Below are 21070 nucleotides of genomic sequence, written 5' to 3'. Positions count from 1 at the left end.
AGCCCATGTACTGGGGAACAACCCTCTGTTAGATAATAATCCAGCTCTTGTTTGAATGCTAACAGTGACCGAGAGCTCACTACCTTATGAGACCCATTCCATTTTAAGAACCTATAATTTTTGCAAATGCATTTCTTATATTGAGCCCAATAATGCCTTTTAATACTTCTACTCTTTGTTCCCAGTTCTCTTCTCCTCTGAATTTAATGAATTTAATGAGCAAAGATTTGTCTTTCTACCAAATAAGTCATTTCAGTATTTGAAAATAGATATGTTCTCTTTGAAGCAATTTCTTTTCGGTGTTGAAAAGGGGGAAATGGGTAGAGTCAGGTTCCCAGGGAAGCAGACTCTGAGCCTGAGGTTAGTGTGCAGGGGGTTTTATTAGGGGGTGCTTTTGAGATCAACACCATGAGCGGGAAGGGAAGATTGGACAAGGCTGGACAGGAGAAGTATAGGTGTGATGCAGTTTTAATGGAAGCTCCAGAAATCCTGTGGGGGAATTCTGAAGATAAACTGACCCTTTGGAGTTGTCCAGAGTTAGGGCAAGAAGACTAGGTCTTTATACCTGTGACAGCCAGGTTTTCAGTGCCATTTACGCCAGGAAAGGGACACGGCTTTGGGGAAGTGGGCTTTTTCAGCTGAGACAGTCCCCAAAGGTGTTGGGTGGAAGCCTATTGCCAGGGGCACTACCAGCCACTGGCGCACTTAATCCTTTATTTCTGAAGTGGATCGATAAGGGATCTGGATGATGCAGAAGGGGAATCTTACGTACTGCTAATTTTTTAGACAATTATTTTCTGAGGCAGATAAAAAGATGAAAAAACACCTCTTTTTGTTTCTTCTTATTAGCAAATAAACACCACAAACATCAAAGTGATGGGGGCCCCACATTATGGTGCTAGACTGTTAGGGTCTAGTGTACAATTCTACCTTCCCTGTGCTGCTTATTCATCTCTGTGAGGGTGGCCCTTTATAGAGGAATATGTTAAAGATGTTCTTGAGGTGAATTGAAGGAGTACATTCGGGTAATAAATTCGACTGGGATTCTTCACTAGGAGGAGACTGCTCCAAGGACCCATGCATGTCAACATTTTGTAATGACATTAGGAGATAAAAATGTAAGTGGGGAAGCATAGTGAGCTGCAAACAGAATTATATCTCTGTCCTTCATCCTTGATGACTTGTGGTAATCATAGCGCATGCTGGGTGCCTGCAAAGATGAATGTGTGGCCACCAGTCCTTTCCACTCTATGCACACATGAAGATTGCCCTTTGATTTGTGGCTATGGCCATAATTTGCAAAGCCTGTCACCATTTGCAACTTATAGCTAGCCTAGAGTTTTACTGAAAAAAAGCTGTCCCATTCCTGATCACTGTATACCATATTGATGTGTCAACTAAATGAATAATAACTGGACTACTCATTATACCAGAAAACATTGGCCCAAGCTATTATTCTGTTTCTTGACTTCTGTTTGGCTTCATTAGCCTCCTTTGGGTGCCAGGTAAAATGGTCATGTAAAGCATCCTTATTTAATAAGAGCTTGGCAAAATAAAATGGTTGAGCTGGGCATTGATGGGGGCAGAGGAATCAGGAAAAAGATCAGATTGTGGAGGATACTAGAACTAGAAGGTACAATAAGGATGTAGTGAGGGATGATGGAGCCATATTAATTTTTCTCATTTCTCACTCTCATTATGCATTGGCTTCCTTCACAGAGTAGCTGGCAGTGTCTTTACAAGCCATTTGCAATTGGGGGAGAGACAGTATTAAGAGAAGCCTAACAGAGGGGAGGGCCAAGTCGGTATTTAATAGATTGGTTTTCTTTTAAATTCAATCTAATTAACATGAGCCCATTTACTATGGACCCTCATGGCTTTTGTATCTCTTGCTATGTATTTGAGCCAGCTGTGGTTTCACAGCACATGAACTTTGCATCTATTCAAGGGCCTTCTTGTGATATGATCTGTTCATTTATCACAGAATGGGTAGACCTGCTTTGTTTGCCGCTGGGATGCCTTTCATCCCAAGCTTGTACATCTTGAAGCATATTGGAACATTTCTTCACTTTGCTATAACCACTGGGCTTGTGGAAGCTCATGTATTAATGTTTCTTATTTGGGAATCCCCCAGTTTTTCTTTAACTGGAAGCATGACAGGAAAAACAAACGGGTGTCTCTTTAAAGTGACAGCTATTCTAGGGGTGTCACCCTGCCGCTGGTCTTCCTTTCCTGTCATCGTCCTCTGTAGGCCACTGACAATTCTTGGAATAAAATTGTATTGTCCCAGATTCCCACTTGTCTCAGTCCTTTTGGGCTAATTATAAACTGAGTAGCTTATAAAGAACAGATATTTGGGTGGGCGCGGTGGCTCACACCTGTAATTCCAGCACTTTGGGAAGCCGAGGCGGGTGGATCACGACGTTAGAAGTTCAAGACCAGCCTGGCCAAGGTGGTGAAACCCTGTGTCTACTAAAAATACAAAAATTAGCCTGGCATGGTGGGGGGCGCCTGTAATCCCAGCTACTCGGGAGGCTGAGGCAGAGAATTGCTAGAACCTGGGAGGTGGAGGTTGCAGTGAGCCGAGATTGCGCCATTATACTCCAGCCTGGGTGACAGAGCAAGACTCCAAAAAAAAAAAAAAAAAAGAACAAAGATTTATTTCTCGCAGTTCTGGAGTCTGGGAAGTTTGAGATCAAGGTGCCAGTAGATTTGGTGCCTGGGGAGGGCTCATGCCCTGACTCATAGACAGCACCTTCTTGCTCTGTCCTCACGGGGTGGAAGGAGCAAGGCAGCTCTCTGGGGCTTCTTTAATAAGGGCACTAATTTCATTTATGAGGGCCTCACTCATCTCTTGATACCATCAGATACCATCACCTTGGGAGTTAGAATTTCAACATATGAATTTGGGGAGGACACAAACATTCCGACCAAAGTCCCACTGTGTTATATAACCTATCAACAAGATCAGCTTTGCCTAAGAGTTGTACTTAGGTATTAGGAGAAGTCTCGGAACAGGGACTGGCCAGGGTTTGGAATAGATACACATGATATAATTATTCTATTTTAAATTCATTCCCTTTTTTCTACTCACCCTTCTTACCCTCCCTGCTTTTCTCAATTACATGATCCTATGAAGCTCCCCTTCAACTGCATCTTTGAGTTCAGAGAAGAGAGTGCTGGTGAGCACCATTTCACCCTTAGCAGGAAAAATTACTTCTATATGACCAAGCATCCAGGGTTTCATTCGGGGCAGCCTGTGGAAAACGTGAAAAGCTCAAGCTGCGAGAACAAACGGCCCAGGCAGAGCCGGGGGCTGGCAGCTCTCACTGCCGAATCAGGATTTTTGGATACCAGCTGGACATTTCCCAGTCTGTATTTTTTTTCAATAAGGGGTGCCGAAGAAATGCTTGGCAATTTCTCAGCTGCGCAACAATATGTTCCTGAACTAAGAAACCACTATATAATTTTGTTTAAAAGCCCAGGTCACTTGTAACTGTACTTTGAAGCTCTCATTGAGGGATAAGAAGGAACTGCCCCTTAGAAAAAGACACAGTTTTGTTAGCCTGGATTGCTATAAAATGGAGATGAGCCATGGGATAGAAGATAGGGGGCACAGAGCAAAGAAAGAGATGCCATTACCCAGGAGGAAATCAGGGGAAATAGTCAAGAGAGGAGGGCAAGACTGAGAGGGTGTTCATTTTGTGGTTTCGGATTCATCTAGCTAAAGGTAGAGATAAAATGCAGGGCTTGACATCTCACAACAGCAGGTGAAACACAGCTTAAAATGGGAGACATTTAAAATGGCTTCTCCCTGGAAAGGAAGGAGAAATCAGAAGATGCTCAGAATTGACAGTGGAGTGTGTGTGCAATGCCCAGGTCAAACCAAGATCTGTGGTGTCCTGTAGGTCAGAGAAAGAGCATGTCTTCTATATGTCTGAAGTAAAGCTTAATCAGATATGAGTTCAAATGGCAATAATTTTAACTTGCAGCTTAGACATACTGTTTGAGCCTTATTCTTTTCTGCATATATTATCATCAGAGCAGAAGTTAGAAAACTAAATGCGATATTAATTTAACATTTATATGTTTATAGAATATATACTGATCCAATTTCATACTACATATACTTCTCCCTGATGTCTGTACCCGAGTACCATTCACCTTCTGGACCACTGAGCTTATCTCACCTCCATAGATAGGTTTATGTGTAGATCAATGACATTTTTGGATTATGCACTCTGTGACTGAGTGATACACATTCACAAGGAAGAAATCCAAAAGCCTTGAAAAATGGAAAGTATGTATGTGTATGTCTGTATGAGCATCTGTATTTGTGTTTGTATAGCTCATTTGACAACAAAACCTGACCTGAACTGACATGAGGCCGTTTAGAGCCTTTATTCTACACTGTGTGATTCTTCATATGTTTTGCTATAGAAATATTAACATATTTGATTTTGGGAAGCTTCCCTAGGCTCTGGCAGTAACCCCAAGGATTTCAGACAAGGCAAGTATAGACCTAGGTTGATTTTCTGTAAAGTCTAGGAGACAATTTTTGGAAGAAAGGTATTACAAATGTCTGCAATTTAAATATTTTAAAATATTTATTATAAATACAAACTTGTAAAGGCATTATATAAATAATAAGTAATGAACACAAATCTTTGTACCCACTTGGTTCAAAATCTCCATTACCATCTTTGGTTTGATTTTTTTTCTCTCTTCCTTTTCTTGTCCTGTTCTTTTTCTAGGATGAATCCTCCATGTTCTTCCAGTTTGGCCCATCAATTGAACAGCAAGCTTCCGTAATGCTCAACATCATGGAAGAATATGACTGGTACATCTTTTCTATCGTCACCACCTATTTCCCTGGCTACCAGGACTTTGTAAACAAGATCCGCAGCACCATTGAGAATAGCTTTGTGGGCTGGGAGCTAGAGGAAGTCCTCCTACTGGACATGTCCCTGGACGATGGAGATTCTAAGATCCAGAATCAGCTCAAGAAACTTCAAAGCCCCATCATTCTTCTTTACTGTACCAAGGAAGAAGCCACTTACATCTTTGAAGTGGCCAACTCAGTAGGGCTGACTGGCTACGGCTACACGTGGATCGTGCCCAGTCTGGTGGCAGGGGATACAGACACAGTGCCTGCGGAGTTCCCCACTGGGCTCATCTCTGTATCATATGATGAATGGGACTACGGCCTCCCCGCCAGAGTGAGAGATGGAATTGCCATAATCACCACTGCTGCTTCTGACATGCTGTCCGAACACAGCTTCATCCCTGAGCCCAAAAGCAGTTGTTACAATACCCATGAGAAGAGAATCTACCAGTCCAATATGCTAAATAGGTGAGTGTGGAACAGAGGGCGCATTGATGGTGGAGATGAGAGGGGAGCTTCAAAGACAGGTTGGAAGTTCAGAAACTGCAGGAAGAATAGTTCAAGATGGTAGCAGGTTGAAGCCTGGCCCTGGACATGGCAATTGGTCATGATTGGGGGAGTGTTTTGGATCCCACCTTGCCAAAACACCTTTCACTTATTGAGCACTTATTATGTGTTACATGTTACTCTAAGGGTTTTGCACGTTTGGCTTCATTTGATCCTTAAAATAACTCCATAAGTCAGGTTTTAACAATTGTTTCTATTTTACAATACAAGAGAATAGGCTTGGAGGCATAAATTATGCAAAGTCATGTTGCCAGTGAGTGGTCAGTTTGGAGTTGAACCTAGGCCTCTCTGATCTGTAAGTACTACTTGATCACCAGGAAAGATGCAGGAGACTTACAAATAAGGGAGGACCAGTCCACTTACCTTTCGAATGTTGCCGTATTGTAGAAAGATTGAAGAACAGGTTATGCGGATCTGTAGTCATATGAGGGATATTCTTCCCTTAAAGAAACAGGCTTGGTTTTTGTCTCTTTTGCTTTTCCAGCCTCTGCCTTTAAGGGTTAGGATGCTGCTGTAGAGGCGGCTTTTATGGTTGCTCTTAGTCTGGTTTGTTTAGCAAGACCTCACCTTGCATAACCCAGCCATGACTGCAGTGCCTCCTCCGCGGGGTAATAAATGACTATGTGGGGTGGAAGATTCTATACTACACTTTTGTGGTTTTACTATTTGTATAAAACTTCTATGTATGTGCATTACAAAAATTCAAACTAAATAGAACATAAAGAAGTGTGTTTTAAAAATAAAAATGACCTTAAATCCAATTAATTGGAGATAATCATTGTAGAAATAATTAGTGAACATCTTTCTAGATATCTCTCTGTGCGTGTACATTTATATGGATATAAATCTACGATGTTACATATATGGAAATATAAGTATACTTGCTGTTCAATAGCTTGACTTCTTTCATTCAACAATGTTTTGGACATCCATTTGAAGTTATTTTTAATTGTATTAAGAGGTACAGAAAGGTATTCAGAAAAACTTAGTGCATACTCAGGTACTCACCATCTAGCTTAATAAATAAAATATTAAAAGGTATACTTGGGATGTTAGAAAAACATATAGTGGAGGTTGCATGGGTAACTTCTAGAAGGGAGCTGGACTGCAGTCTGTAGAATAGAGCTTCAATTCAGAGTTGAAACTTAAACCAGGTTCACAGTAGTTATATCTGTGATTCAATCCTGATATTTTTCCACCATGAACTCTCCAGAGGTTGCTCTATCCATCATCCCTGGGTATTGCACCTTGCTTGGTACAGATTGTCTTGGTTTTTCTTCTACCTCTTTAGTTTCGTTCTATTCCAGTTCCATCTGGGGCTCCTTAGCACACTCCTGTTTTATGCATCCCTTAAATATGGGCACTTCTTGGGGTTCTGTCCTAGACCCTCTTTCTTTCTCATCCATTCCCAAGGATACAATTAATGTCTGTATATTTTCCGAAGTGACATCTCTGGCTGGAACCTCTCCCTTGAGCTCTAAATTTGTATCCTTAGCTGTGGCCAGATATGTTTCTTTGGATTCCATGGCCACTTAGAACTCACAGTATCCAAAGCTGAACTTCTGACTCTTCTCCTACTAGTCTCCCATCCTCTCCTAGCCAAATCTGCACTGCCTGTAAATGATATATCCTATTACAAAGTTACCTAAAATAAAAATTTCCAAGATGCCCTTGGTTCCATATCCCTGACACCTCATAGTCAATCATACTGTTTGCCCTGGATTTTAGTCCCCCCATACCTCTAGAATGCCATTCTTGTTTTAATCTCTCCTACAACATCCCAGTCCATTTTTTCTAACGTGCATTACTGCAGGGCTTCTTACATGATCTTTCTCCTCCCAGTTCTGCTGATTTTCAATCTATATTGCAGCCAGGGTGATCAAAACTAAAAATGTGATTTTGTCATTCTCTTCCTTAATACCTTTCAGGGACTTTTCATTGCTCCTATAATGAGGTCCATTCTCTTGAATATGGTTTATAAAGCCTTCAGCCTCATGGGCCCTGCCAGTCTTTCCAAAATTCTCTCATGCTCTTCTCTGCCTTGCATACTACCTTCCTGCAACACTGAACTTAGTTTAGTTCTTCAAAAACGCCATGCTCTCTCTTGCTTTCAGCTCTTTCCTCTCTTTGCTTCAAACTTACTCTCCAGCGTGCCCCTTCCCACCAAACACAGGTGCTGATGTTCCTTTACCTGCCTCATGCTCTTCATTCCTCAGATTCCTCAGGCTTCAGTCTTTGCATTACTTCTGCTGGGAAGTCTTCCCTGAGCCTTGGACTAACAGCACTACATTATATGCCTTCACTGCATCTTGTATTTTTCCGATAAAGCCACTCTTCAAACTGACAATTGCATGTTTTATTATCTCCCTTCCCTGTGAGCTTTGTGAGAGTAGTGACCTTCCCACAGCACTCATTTCTCTGACCCCATTTCCTGCACAGTGCATGGCACAGGGAAGTGAATGACGCCCTCCAAGTCTCAATGCACACCTGCTCTGCAGGAGTCTTCCCGTTCTGCTCCGTTCCTGCAAGATAATAAAGATTCCCTTGAAAAATGTACTGTTGATTCAGTTCTGTAGCTTTGGTTTTCCTCCCACTGCTTTTAGTGTTAAATTCAAATCTGATTCAGATTATTTTCCCAAACGTTTGCTAATTAAAATCAAAGCTAACAATGAAGGACTACTGAGACTAAAACATCTGCCCAACAACACGAAGAAATCAAGTGAATGTTACCTTCAAGCTCATAAATATGGCCCAGGAATGCCTGCTTTTAACTTAAAACTTCTGCTGGGTAAACAATGATCTGCAGATATTATTATTTCCTGCTTGGCTTATGTTACATTACAGTGTAAATGTCATCTCTGAAGCCTGCTCTCTAACCACATATCTCTGAAATCACAATTGGTTTTAACCTTTCTTGCCATCTCTCTGAGGCCTGAGATGCTCCCATGTGGCCACCCAGGAAGGGGGCCCTACTCAGTCCTAGAGGCCCACATCCATCTTCTCCAGTGTAGCCGTCCTACAGGGAACAAGGATTATTATTCCTCAGTTCTTCAGGCACCAGTGTAGAGCAGAGAGATTGAGAAAGAGAGGGAGTCCAGCTTCACTTGATTTCCCAAATGTACTGCTTAATAAGTGTCTTCAGATTTACCTACCTACTTCTCCACTAAAGCAATTCCTCTGCAAACTGCTCCAGTTCCCTGCCTTTACTTGTGTTCTGCATCTGGACATTTGGACATCTCTTGGATGTCTCCCCTGTCCGTATACCTGCATTCTTCCTTTATCTCTATTGTCTTTCTTTTCCTTCCTCTCCATCCAAATATATCTTCTGGTTTTTGACTCTCCATCCCTGCCCTGTCTTGAGAATATTTTAATATAGTTTCCTAGCAGGACCCAGAAAGGATTGGGGTTGACTAAAGGGTTTACAGAGTTAGCCCCAAGTCTGCAGTTTTATCACCAGGCACAGCACGCTCAAAAACAGCAGTGGAATTCAATTACGCACATTCAGTTCAAGCTCCTCCTACTTACCCTGGTCTGAATCAGACTCTCCACCCTCTTCAGAGCTCTGGTCTCACTAGGGTCACTCTTTTAAATAACAAACCAAGCAGCCACACCATTTAGGCACAGCAGGAAATCTTTGCAAATAAAATTGCTGCAAATGGCTGGTTGTTTTATAAGGATGACTTTTCCTTCAGCCTGCTGTTCTCCTCTCAGCAACCACAGTAGGGAGGAAGGCTCTCTGGGAGATTTCTGGGAGTGGTCCAGCCCCAGGATGACACTAGGGATGTAGAGTTAGGAAAGTGGCTTCTCCTGCCACCTGAAAAGGTAGTAGCATTCATAGGCCCCTTTCCCTGCTGGAAGCATTGTAGCGGGAGGTACAGCTGTCATTCACACCTGTCCAGACTGCAGCTTTATTTCCATGTGGGGGAAGTTCTTAAGTCTACACTTAGGGGATGGAGAGAAGAGGTTATACGATATAGCTGAATCCCAAAGAGACACATGCATTTCAAGTGATTCACTTGTTAGTTACCAAAGGAAGAATATATTTTTATGGCACAAAATCCTTCTCAGAGAGGATCCTTATTTCAATTCACTATCAAATGACATTATTTATCAGGTGTGAATCCAAATTCCTCACTGATAACTTCTTAACTCCTTGAAGCTTGTCCTGTTATAGACTTAGTGATTATCTCCAGATAGCTTCTGGGTTGCCTGGAGGAGGCATTTTGCCAGGGTTGCAAGAAAAATGCTTAAGCCCAGTTAAATTTGAATTTCAGATAAACAATGAATAATTTTGTTAGCACAAGTCAGTCCTAAATATTGTGTGGGACATACTCATACCAAACGAATATTTGTTATTTATCTGAAATTCAGATTTCATGGGGCTCTTGTATTTTTATTTGCTAAATCTGCCAACTCTACTTTGTATATTTATAAAAATTAATTTTCTGTTGGAACTTCATAGCATTCATTTGTGCCTTATTAACAAATATAATACGATGCCCTCTACTATAGCCCAAGACATACTAAGAGAGTTTTATTCCAGCTGATAACTTTATTTGATTGAAAGAGCTGGAGAATTTCTTATGCTATATATTCTCTAAGGGAAGAATTTTCTTGGTTCTTGAGAAAAGTCTAAACACCTTTTGGTACCAGATGATCTGAAAATGTTTAGAAAATGATTAGATAAATTTTCCAAACCCATCTTCATTCCCCTGAGCTGGGAAGCAATTGTGAGTTATTGGTAGGCACCTGTCTACATTTTCCATTTATCATTTCTCCAAGGAGCAGTTAGTGGTTATTTTCCTTATCCATGTACTCTGTAATCTCCGATGGTCTGTTTCTGTCACTCACGTGATAGTACACCTGCCACGTACCTCTGTGCTCTCTTTCTGTCCTGAGAGCCCGCTGCTTCTCTTCATACAGAGCTACTTTTGGAACTTGTAGAAAGGACGGATGCTATTTGAGATAGATGGATCTTAATATAGCAAACCTCTTATGAATCTTGCCTAATTACTTTTCCCCAGTGTCTTTGGTTTTTCTACTCAACATTTGTTTCCTTCTTCCCCAAATTCTTCTTTCCCAGTGAAAGTTGCCATCTCAAAAGGCTGGGTCCTCCCAGCCCAGCCTTTGAGGGATGGGGAAGAGTGACTTTGAATAACTGATGTGAAAAAAAGTACTTTGTTAGGTTCTTAATGAAAGAGCTATGATAAGCTCAATCTTCCTACAACCTTGAGGCAAATTCCCCATCTTTGGAACCAATGTATGAGCCAGATTGTTCCCATGGGATCCTCATTTGACTCTTGGCCTGGAAAGTGCTGAAAGGTTAAAAAATAAATGAGGAATTGAGTCAATTAGTTTTTAGACACTATGGGCAAGAGCTGGTCATTGCCCATCTCTTATTTGTTATTAAATGTTCGATGAGTGCCAAGCACAGGCAGATTTATGGTAAGGAAAGCACATGTTATAGGTTCACTTCACTTCATCTAATTTACATGTGAAACAACAAAAAGGTTACATGAATGCATAGTAATAAGCAGTATAGCTGGCACAGTGGCCTGTCATCTTATTAAAGAAGTGCACCAGAGTCTAAGGAAAGCTACATTTTTATGTATATGCATAAAAATGCAAATTTTAATACAAAATATTTAGTAAAATGACACACACCTGTATATAGAGGGAGGGAATGACTTTATCTGCTCAGTAGTGTAAAAGGTTATATAAGTTGGGAAAAATAATTGAAGAACCTAATAACTATCCTAAAAGATACATTCAATGCTTATTGTTGTTCAGGCATAACAAAGCATGTGTTAGCTGTGTACAGAACAATCATTGAATGGGAGGATGATTCAAGCTCTTCTGTTTTCCTCGAGTCTTTTACATTCCTCATATCAGACATATAGATGGTCATTTCAGTAAGTGATTGTTGCTTCTTCTCCCTGAACTCAAACTTGTGAAAGGCATTTTCAAGTATTTAACACTGAGACCCCCTGCAGTATTCTTTCCTTAATCACTATTTAATTCTGTGGCTGACTTTTAAGATTTAAAACTCACCCATAATACAGCTGGTGTTTTTTTTCCTTTGTCTCTTTTTTGTTATTCTTCCTCTTTCTCCTCCCTTTTATTTTTCTCTTCGCCTCCCTCCTTTTTGCATTTCGATGAAGTCCAAAATGGACTCCTATAGTCCATTTTGCATTGCTTTAAAGGAATACTAGAGGCTGGATAATTTATAAATAAGTTTTTTGGCTCACAGTTTTGCAGGCTGTACAAGAGGCATGGTGCCAGCATCTGCTTCTGGTCAGGGCCTTAGGAAACTTCCATTCATGGTGGAAGGTGGGGAGCGGTGGAGGGGGGGCAGGCATGTCACATGGTGAGAGAGAAAGCAAGAGAGTGAGGGGACGAGATGCCAGGCTCTTCAAACAATCAGCTCTCACATGAATTAATAGAGTGAGAACTCACTCATGACCATGGGCAGGTCATCAAGCCATTCATGAAGGATCCACGTCTGTGACATAAACACCTCCCACCAGCTCAATCTCCAGCATTGGGGTCACATTTCAACTTGGGATTTGGAGGGGACAAACATCCAAACTATCAGTCCTTTAAAAACTTAGTATGATTTGGAGGAGAGGGCAGGGGATACAAAGGGCGAGTGAGTGGGGAAAGAGTTACATTTAACCGAAGACAGTGGGTGGGATGGAGAATGCACATCTGTGCAGGGGAAGAAGATACAGATGCAATATGGTCTATGGGAAGGAATAGGATGGTCTTGAAGACAGAAGCAAACCAGAGAAGGGCAATGGCTCTCAGTGGAGAAAGCAGACAAGCCTCATTCTGAAAACAGATTCCGCCTCAGAAAGGACGTGGGTTGGTGACAATGGCATGGGTTAAAAAGCGGGTCATAGGTATATATTTAAATCAGCCCCGCTTGTCAGCCAGGCTGTGAAAGTTATGAACTCTAACGTTAGTTGTCTTTTTGAGTACTTACTGCATCCCCAGTGCTGTGCAGTTACCTAATTTGATCCCTGCAAAAATCCTGATGCAAATGTCCTCGAGAGACATTCCCTGATCACCCTGTTTAAAAGGGCGAGTTGTATTCCCCACCCTCCCAAGCACGCTCTGTCCCTTTCTCCTGCTTTATTTTTTGCCATAGCACTTATCTGATATACTGTATAAATTATATTTTGAAATATTTTGTCGTCTCCCTCCTCCCAGTAGAATTCATGCTCAATGACAGCAAGGTGTTTTTTTAACCTTTGTATTCCCAGCACAGTGCCTGATAAGTAGGCAATTGATAAATATTTATCAGATAGAAAAGCAGGAATGAAAAGACAGGAATCATTATTCTCATTTTATATGTTTTTAAGGAACCCGAGGCCCAGGGATCCCCAGCTCAGGCTGTGTGATGCCAGAGTCTGGCCTGATCTGCCTCGGGGGTCCTGGATTTCAGCCCCTCACTGTGCAGCACATGAAGGAAGCTTTAAAGAAAACTCAACTTTCCTTAGCATCAGAGCATTAGAGCCGGAAGAGTCTTTAGTGCTCATGAAATCCAACCCTTTCAATGCATGTCTTCTTAATGAATAGATGGTAGGATGGAATTTACATATGTGAAAACACAGTCTCAGAGCAGTCACTTCTCTGTTGGAGGCTGGGCAGGCACAGAAGCCAGGTGTCCTGATGGCAGGAGCAGTGCTTTTTGCTAGAGCATGCTGCCTCTCCACTGCTTGGGCACATCCTCAGAAGGGCTGGCAGGCAGCCAGGGCTTTGCTGTTAACCTTTGCCCTGGCCTGCCAATGTCTCCACGGCTCTTGCTCCCTTGGTTCTTACCTAGACAAGGATGCGAATTCACAGTTAATGGGAATTGAAGCTGGTATTATTTAGGAATTGAGTGGGAGTCATTTCTCCATCTGCTCTCTCTTCCCACCAGAGGATAAAGGCTGCCTGGGTGGGGGTAAGGATGGGGATGAGTTGCCAGAAAGCTGGAGTGCTGTCATTTCTGGTTACAGACATGGACTGGAAGCCTGAGTGAGGGCTGGACCACAGCTGTGCAAGGTCAACTTAACTAACATAAGCTTCCTGAGAGCAGAGATGGTTGTGTGGCTTTTGCATCTACATGAGATCTTGCACAATTTAAATAGATAATGGTTTGAGTCTTTCTCTTTGTTTCCTCTCAAATGGTGCTGTCAGGGATGCATAGGTGGTCATGTCCTGGAGAAAATTCTCCAGGATCTGATGTGGCCGACAAGGATTTGGAAGAAGCAGGGTATTTAGGATGACTGCTGAGGGATCTGAACAGCACTGTAGATAGGGCACGGGAGAAGCCAAGGAAGATATGTGGCGGGAGCTAGCAAGAGAACCTTCCCTCGGCTTTCAGTAATTTTTGGTGGCGCGTCCTCTTCCGGGAGGACATAGTGGGGTTAGCTCGCCCAGACTGGCACCGGTCTCCAAGCTGAGCTGGCTGGTCACACATGAAGGAACTGCTGCTGACAGATTAGGGCTCCCTGCTGCTGAAATCTGTTCCCTCTTGTCCAGCTTCCAGCAGCAGCAGCCGGCCGGGGGCTGCCTACAGCTTCCCTCAATGCCCAGGCCTTTTCTTTTCCTCATTCATTACTGCTCCACACCCCACTCTCTCTCTTTCTTTATTCTTTTCTGTCTCTTTCTCTATTGGATGTTTTGTTCATTGATCTTTTGCTGCCCCTCTCTTCTTTAGCCAGCTTTCATTTAAAGCTTTTAAAGCCTTTGTTGCCTTTACCTTTCTATGTTCATAAATGACCGTCTGCGGAATTCTTGCACACACACACTCGTATTCATGTATGCATGTATTACTCATCCAGACGGCACCTATTTACGTACATTTGCATTTGTCAAGTGAATAGAGAATTAAGAAAACTGGATAAAACACTTTTATATGTTACATTTCTCTAATTCTTTCTATTGCTGAGACTATTTAGATGATTACATGAGAAGGGTTGAATATGGGATAGAAGTGGGGAGGAATTCTTAAAAAATGGCTTGTCTGGAATTAGCTCTGATGAGTATCAAGAAAATATTTCCTTCCAATATGATTCCATTGTTAAAGTCTTGATGGCTGTAAGCATGGTCACTAAATGTCACTAGCACATTTATTGTTTGGGCAAAGGAGGGAAACTTAGTCGTCATGTGGTTTTATATATTTTTGATGAGCCTATAAATGAATCTTCTTTTTCTAAAGTTAAGTTCTCCTCAACAGGAATAGCCATGGAAATCACCCTGTGACAGTATCATATTCATTGTAAGTGGTCCTTTTCACAGTTTTCCAAAAGAGATTATAGATGGGTCCAGATGGAGATAGGTGCCAAAATACATTTAGTGTTAGACAAAAAAAAATCCAATGATCAAAAATTTCGTTGTTCATCATCATGGCTAATAATGATGATGATAAAAGTGAGCATTTTCATACAGATTATCTTCTTGTATATCATCTCAGTAAATCATTGTAACAAACAGGTGAAGTCTTATTTACTGCAAGGATTGGCTGTGGACATCAACAGAGAAACGTCACATACTTGCTTCCTTTTTGTTTTCCCAGAGGCATTTCCAGACACTCTCACCCACATTTTTCCTCCCCTGCTTGAAAAAAAAAATCTTTCAGGCACTTTTGTTTAGGCAAAAGCAGCACAATAGAGCATTATTATACTATAGTTCATTATTACACAGATTTTAGTAATGTGTCAAATTTCCCTCATTATTGACTATGGAGGACAAGGTGTGTGTGTGTACGTGTGTGCATATTAGAGACTATGACTCAAAATAGTGGGCTCCACAGGCTACATGGGGTCATTGTCCTCACTTCTGTCACATGTGCTCTCATGTGTTCATGTGGAGACTTGGCTTTTTTACCTAAAGGACAGGAGGTCACATATTCAACAACCTGATGTATCTAGAACATAACCAACAGTCATGAAGAAAGCAGAAAAGGGCTCTGAGCTAAAATCCCTGACACAAAACTCTTGCCCTAAAATGACTGCTGTTTCTTGTCACACAGAGTGTCACTCAGAGCACATTTACTCTAATTTTGCATATACTTCTAAGAAGCTTGTGGGAGTTGGGTTATCTGTGGTGTGGAGTCCCAGTAACCCAGTTTAAATGAGATCCATGAGCATAGTCAGGTGGTCCGTCCAAAGCTGGGATGACAGCTGCATGTCATCGGGACCCAGATGCCTGCTAGCTTTCCACTCTTTCATCCACTGGATATATCCTTCATCCCCATGCCTAAGATGGCTGCTGAAACTCCAGTTTCAAGCAGCAGATTGAAGTTAGAAAGGAAGGACAGTAAGTCCTTTCCCTGTTTAGGAAATTCCCCTGAAGTCCAACACTTTGCTTATAGCCTACTGGTTGGAAATCAGTCAATGGCCACAGCTAGCAACAGGGAAAATTGGGAAATATAGCTTAGTTTAGTTTTTAACCTGGGCAGTAATGTGCCCAGTTAAAAATCAAAGTTCTAAGCCGGGCATGGTGGCTCATGCCTGTAAGCCCAGCACTTCGGGAGGCTGAGATGGGCAGATTACCTGAGGTCAGGAGGTTGAGACCATCCTGGCCAACATGGTGAAGCTCTGTCTCTACTAAAAATACAAAAATTAGCTGGGCATGGTGGCGCACACCTGTAAGCCCAGCTACTTGGGAGGCTGAGGTAGGAGAATCACTCCACCTGGGAGGTGGAGGTTGCAGTGCGCCGAGATCATGCCACTGTACTCCAGCCTAGGCAGCAAATCAAGACTCTGTCTCAAAAAAAAAAAAAAAAAAAAAAAAAAAATCAAAGTTCTGTTAACCAGTGAGAGAGGGCCAAGGCCATATCTTTGGTAGACAACTTTCAGATATTTGCTTATATGACTTCCTAGATAACAACAGCTTAGGTATAACAGACATGATGATGGAGATCAGACAGGCAAGCCAACAGCGTTAATAAATAACAAACAAAACGGAAAAGGGTGGAAGATATTAGAAAAACCCAGCAGAAAACCTTGAAAAGCAGAATTGTCTAACACCATTTGGGGAGAACTGTCATCTATACCCCAGAAAGCATATACCCCACATAAAAATCCCTGTATAGCAAAAAAGCATAGTCATTGTTAAGTCATCAATAAGAGCTTAAGTTATATTGATTATCCTAGGTATAAAAAGTCAGAGAACTCTGTAATGCCCTTCTGAAATTTTCCATTAAATGCTTCCTATAATCAAGAAAAAGCCTGTACTTTAAAATACTAAGCTTCAGCAATTTAGGAAATTTATTTTTAAAAAAGATTATTGAGGGAATACTATGTGCCAAGGGCTTTAAATAGCATAATTTAAACTTAAAAGTATTGTACAGGGGTGTGATTACCTCCAATTTTTAGATAAAGTAACTGAGATTGCCCAAGTGAGGTGGCTCACACCTGTAATTTCAGCACTTCGGGAGGCTGAGGCAGGTAGATCACTTGAGACTAGTCTGGGTAACATGGCAAAACCCTGTCTTTATAAAATACAGAAAAATTAAATTAACCAGGCATAGTGGCATGCACCTGTAGTCCCAGCAACCTGGGAAGCTTAGGTGAGAATCACTTGGGCCCAGTAAGATAGAGGCTGCAGTGAGCCATGATCATGCCACTGCACTCCAGCCTGGGTGAAAGATCAAGACTCTGTCTCAAAAAAATAAAATAACAGCATCAACAACCCCAAACCCCCTGAGATCCAGAAAGATTAAGTCTTTTGCTAACTTTGGGTTTCAAACCCAAATTTTTATGAATTCCATGTGTACTTTGCCCCATGTTGTCCATCTTTGTAGGTCCTTTGCTGAAGAAGTTGAACCAATTAAGCATGACTCACATGTATATAAACATATCATTAACCTGTGGGACAGGGTGGTTTGGTAATAAAGAGTTTCCTAGCTGGGCGCGGTGGCTCACATCTGTAATCCTATCACTTTGGGAGGCTGAGGCGGGTGGATCATGAGGTCAGGAGTTCAAGACCAGGCTGGCCAAGATAGTGAAACCCTGTCTCTACTAAAAATACAAAAAAATTAGGCGTGGTGGCAGACGCCTGTAATCCCAGCTACTTGGGAGACTGAGGCAGAGAATTCCTTGAACCCTGGAGGTGGAGCTTGCAGTGAGCCGAGATCGCGCCACTGCACTTCAGCCTGGGTGACAGAGCAAGACTCCATCTCAAAAAAATAAAAAAGTAAAATAAATAAATAAATAAATAAATAAAGAGTTTGCTTTTTTGGATTCTCTGCTGATTTCTTGCCCTAAAGACTAGACCATGATAAATCCAGAATCAGCCTGGGAGCAGCATCGAGGACACACATGGTAAAAATGTCCCACACTGAACCTGCTTATCTCACTCTCTGTCCTGAAGTGAGTCCATCTCTACTTGCTGGTCTTGCTCTGATCTTGCTGATACCTCCCTTTCCCTAATGGGAAGGAGGATTATTTTTTCGTATCCTCTTCCCAAATCCTTTAACCCATAGATGAAAAAACAACAACTTGTAGTCTTTGCATACCTGAAAAATCCTTAGAATGGAAGCGCGTGGAGACTTTCTGGTCTACAACCTGCCAAGGTTCAGGGAGGTTACAGATGCATTGAAAATACTGTCAGGGACGTCTAATAGAACAAAACAAGACCTTGGCATCTGCCATGATTTACAAATGTCCTCCAGTACCATTATTCATTTTTGACAGGTCAGATAAGTTTGGATTTGTTTAAGCCTTGTATTCAGCTGGAGATTGAAGAAAAAGTAAATTTTTTTCACAAAATTGCATTCACTCTTAGTTCACCGAGTGACACATCCAGTAGGAATGTGGACTCCCTATTAGGTACTGAACCCTATGCCGGATGCCGGGGATACAGACAATATGTAGCATTCATCTGATAGTCCTCACAAGGAGTGGAGTGTCCACAGATGCTTTTAGTTTGCTGTTTAGACTTATTTTTTCTTGAAATACAAAGTGAATTGCCTAAAAGGCTAGCAGAATGAGCTTCAGGAACAAGGAATTTCAGAATATGTTTGTGAAAACCATCATGAATTTCCTGGTACCTCTGATCCAAGGCCATGGAGGATCCTTTCTGATAGGGACCAAGAGAGTGGAGTTCAGGAGAAAGGAACCATTCCAATATAGCTGGTTCTAGTTTGATTCTCTGATCTCATTGTCTCAGTTTATTGGCCACCTGCAAACTCAAAACTTCATGAAAGAATATTCTTTGGAAATAGACCAGAGTCCCCTTCCCCCACGTGCACACACCCTCACTTTGTGGGCTCACTCACTAAGTTTAAAAATAGGAGCCATGGTGTTGCCATGACTCCGGGTGCTACTCAGCAGCCTTCCTTTTCCCTTTGATGTGATTCCACTTCATAGCATGGTTTAGTGAGAATCTGGCTCAGAGCGGCCTCTAGTGGCTCAATCCTTAGGGAAGCGCTTCCTTCCCCGAACATTCAGCCCAGTTCCAAAATTAACCACCTTAGCCAAGTTGAACACTTGTGTGTTTAGAACCATTCCCCATGTGATCAGCTTTTTCTTTTAGAATCTGTCTTTCTCATCAGCCACGAGTATCACACCAGGGAGTACCTACTGAGTGCTCAGAACTGTGGGGAACAGCCTAGGTGTTCACCATCTCACTGGCCAGGAGAGACCTGCATCCCCCAGACATTTGGTGAACAGTAGAGAGCAGTGGCAGGAAAGCTACATGGTAGAGGCAGTAATGGTGGATAAAGTAATCCTTGCAAAATAGGTTCATTAGGATCATCAGAAGTTAGTTGTTTTTTTGTTTTCGTTTTTTGTTTGTTTGTTTTTTGTTTTTTTTGAGACAGAGTTTCACTCTTGTTGCCCAGCTGGAGTGCAATGGTGCAATCTCGGCTCACTGCAACCTCTGCCTCCTGGGTTCAAGTGATTCTCCTGCCTCAGCCTCCTGAGTAGCTGGGATTACAGGCATGTGACACCATGCCTGACTAATTTTGTATTTTTAGTAGAGACAGGGTTTTTCCATGTTGGTTAGGCTGGTCTCGAACTCTCGACCTCAGGTGATCCACCTGTCTTGGTGGATCTGTGCTGGGATTACAGGTGTGAGCCACCACACCTGGCTGCATTTTTTCTTTTTCAGATACAAGAATCTTCTAAAATGTATCACCTGATACTGACTCAACAGCCTCAGGGATGTATTGACGTGCTGACTTCCTTCCGTGCTGTCTTCACCATGTTTTCAGTTTTCTGTGTTTTGAGTTCCTAGTGTCAGTGCTTCTTAATCATGACTGCATGTTAAAATTTCCTGGAAAGCTTTAAGAAACTATATACAGACCCTAAGGCCCCACCCAGCACACATTCTGATGTAGCTGCACTGGAAGATGGTAAGGGCCCAGGAACAGATGTGTATTAAAAGCGTCCAGGTTGATTCTTAAAGGCAGCCAGGGGTTGTAAATCACTGTTCTCCACTCTCCTGTCATTTTTTTTTTTAATCTCAGTTATCAGAATAGGGTAAAATGTAATGATAGCATTCACATGCATTTGAACCTGGTGGTCTTGAAAGAATTCCTTCCTTTCTCTCCTGGCTAGTCTGAAAATTGTGATTTCTATTGGTGCTATGAACTTCAAAATTTGGAAAGGGTACAGGATATGAACATTTCATCATGGTGATCCTCTTGCAGGTGGTCATGATTTCCTAATTTGGTTTCTGTTCCTGTTGCTGGTACTTCATGAGTCTATTTTATGCAGACGGATGAGTTTTCATCAGTAAAGCTGGCAACATGAGCATCAAAACAAATTTGACTTTAAACAGTATTTCAATTCCTCTGTACATAGATTATAAACCCAAAAGAAACAGAACTTTAAAGTTTCAAATTTGATGTGTCTGCTGGCCTTGGTGAGAAATTGATGCTTTGCTAAATTTTGGAGTACACAAATGGTTTTAAAAATGAAAGTTATTAGCACTGGAAAGTGATGTTCTTTGTATTACTACACTGTTATTATATTTAATGAAATGGCTTTCTAAAGTACTGCAGATAAAAGGAAAAGCAGTGTTTAGAATAAGACACAGGGTAAGTGCCAAGATAAGAAAAGAAATGGTGGGCTGTCTTTACCTTACAGTGTTTCTCCTGGAGGCTGGGAGAGTCCTTCTTCAGGGGAACCAGTTGAGATGGGCTTGATGATGTTCTGGAAAGGGTTTGTGGGTGGATTCATAATGTGTGGCATTTTTGTGGTTCTGACAGAGCCCAATCTTGGCAATGTCTACTGTGGACAAGCAAGGCCAAGGCATAGCTTTGAAACTGTATTAAGAGAGAACATAATTTTTCAGAATTATGGGTAGGGTAATGTCATCTATCTGATTAAAGACTTGGAAACTTTATATTTGTCTAAAGGGATAAGAAGAAGAGAAGAAAGAAATACTTATTACTATTGTTAAAGCTCTTTATGATTTCTGAGAAAAGAACCATGGCAGAACCTCCAGGTATACTTACCAGGTTGAAGACTATTAGGTAGTTTTTATCATTGGCTTCAATCCCTCTCTTCCAGTCAACCAGCCATCTCTCTAGCATTTATCACCAAGGTGCCAGGATGAACAGACACCATTTTGTATCACATCCTTAAGGTCATCGGACTTGAGTTTTGTGGAATGAGC

At 41.8% G+C, this 21070-nt stretch overlaps 1 protein-coding gene across 1 annotated transcript in view; it reads left to right on the top strand.

The window, feature by feature from the left end:
• The window catches only part of GRIN2B (glutamate ionotropic receptor NMDA type subunit 2B), a 417190-nt gene that overhangs the window by 222968 nt on the left and 173152 nt on the right, over window positions 1-21070 (top strand). The window contains exon 3 of the mRNA XM_025402402.1: window positions 4755-5353. Coding sequence (XP_025258187.1) covers window positions 4755-5353 — 599 coding nt within the window. The remainder of the gene's footprint in view (window positions 1-4754; window positions 5354-21070) is intronic.

This window comes from Theropithecus gelada, chromosome 11, assembly GCF_003255815.1.
Source record: "Theropithecus gelada isolate Dixy chromosome 11, Tgel_1.0, whole genome shotgun sequence".
NCBI classification, from domain to species: Eukaryota; Metazoa; Chordata; class Mammalia; order Primates; family Cercopithecidae; genus Theropithecus; species Theropithecus gelada.
This window is presented reverse-complemented; position numbering and strand designations above follow the sequence as displayed.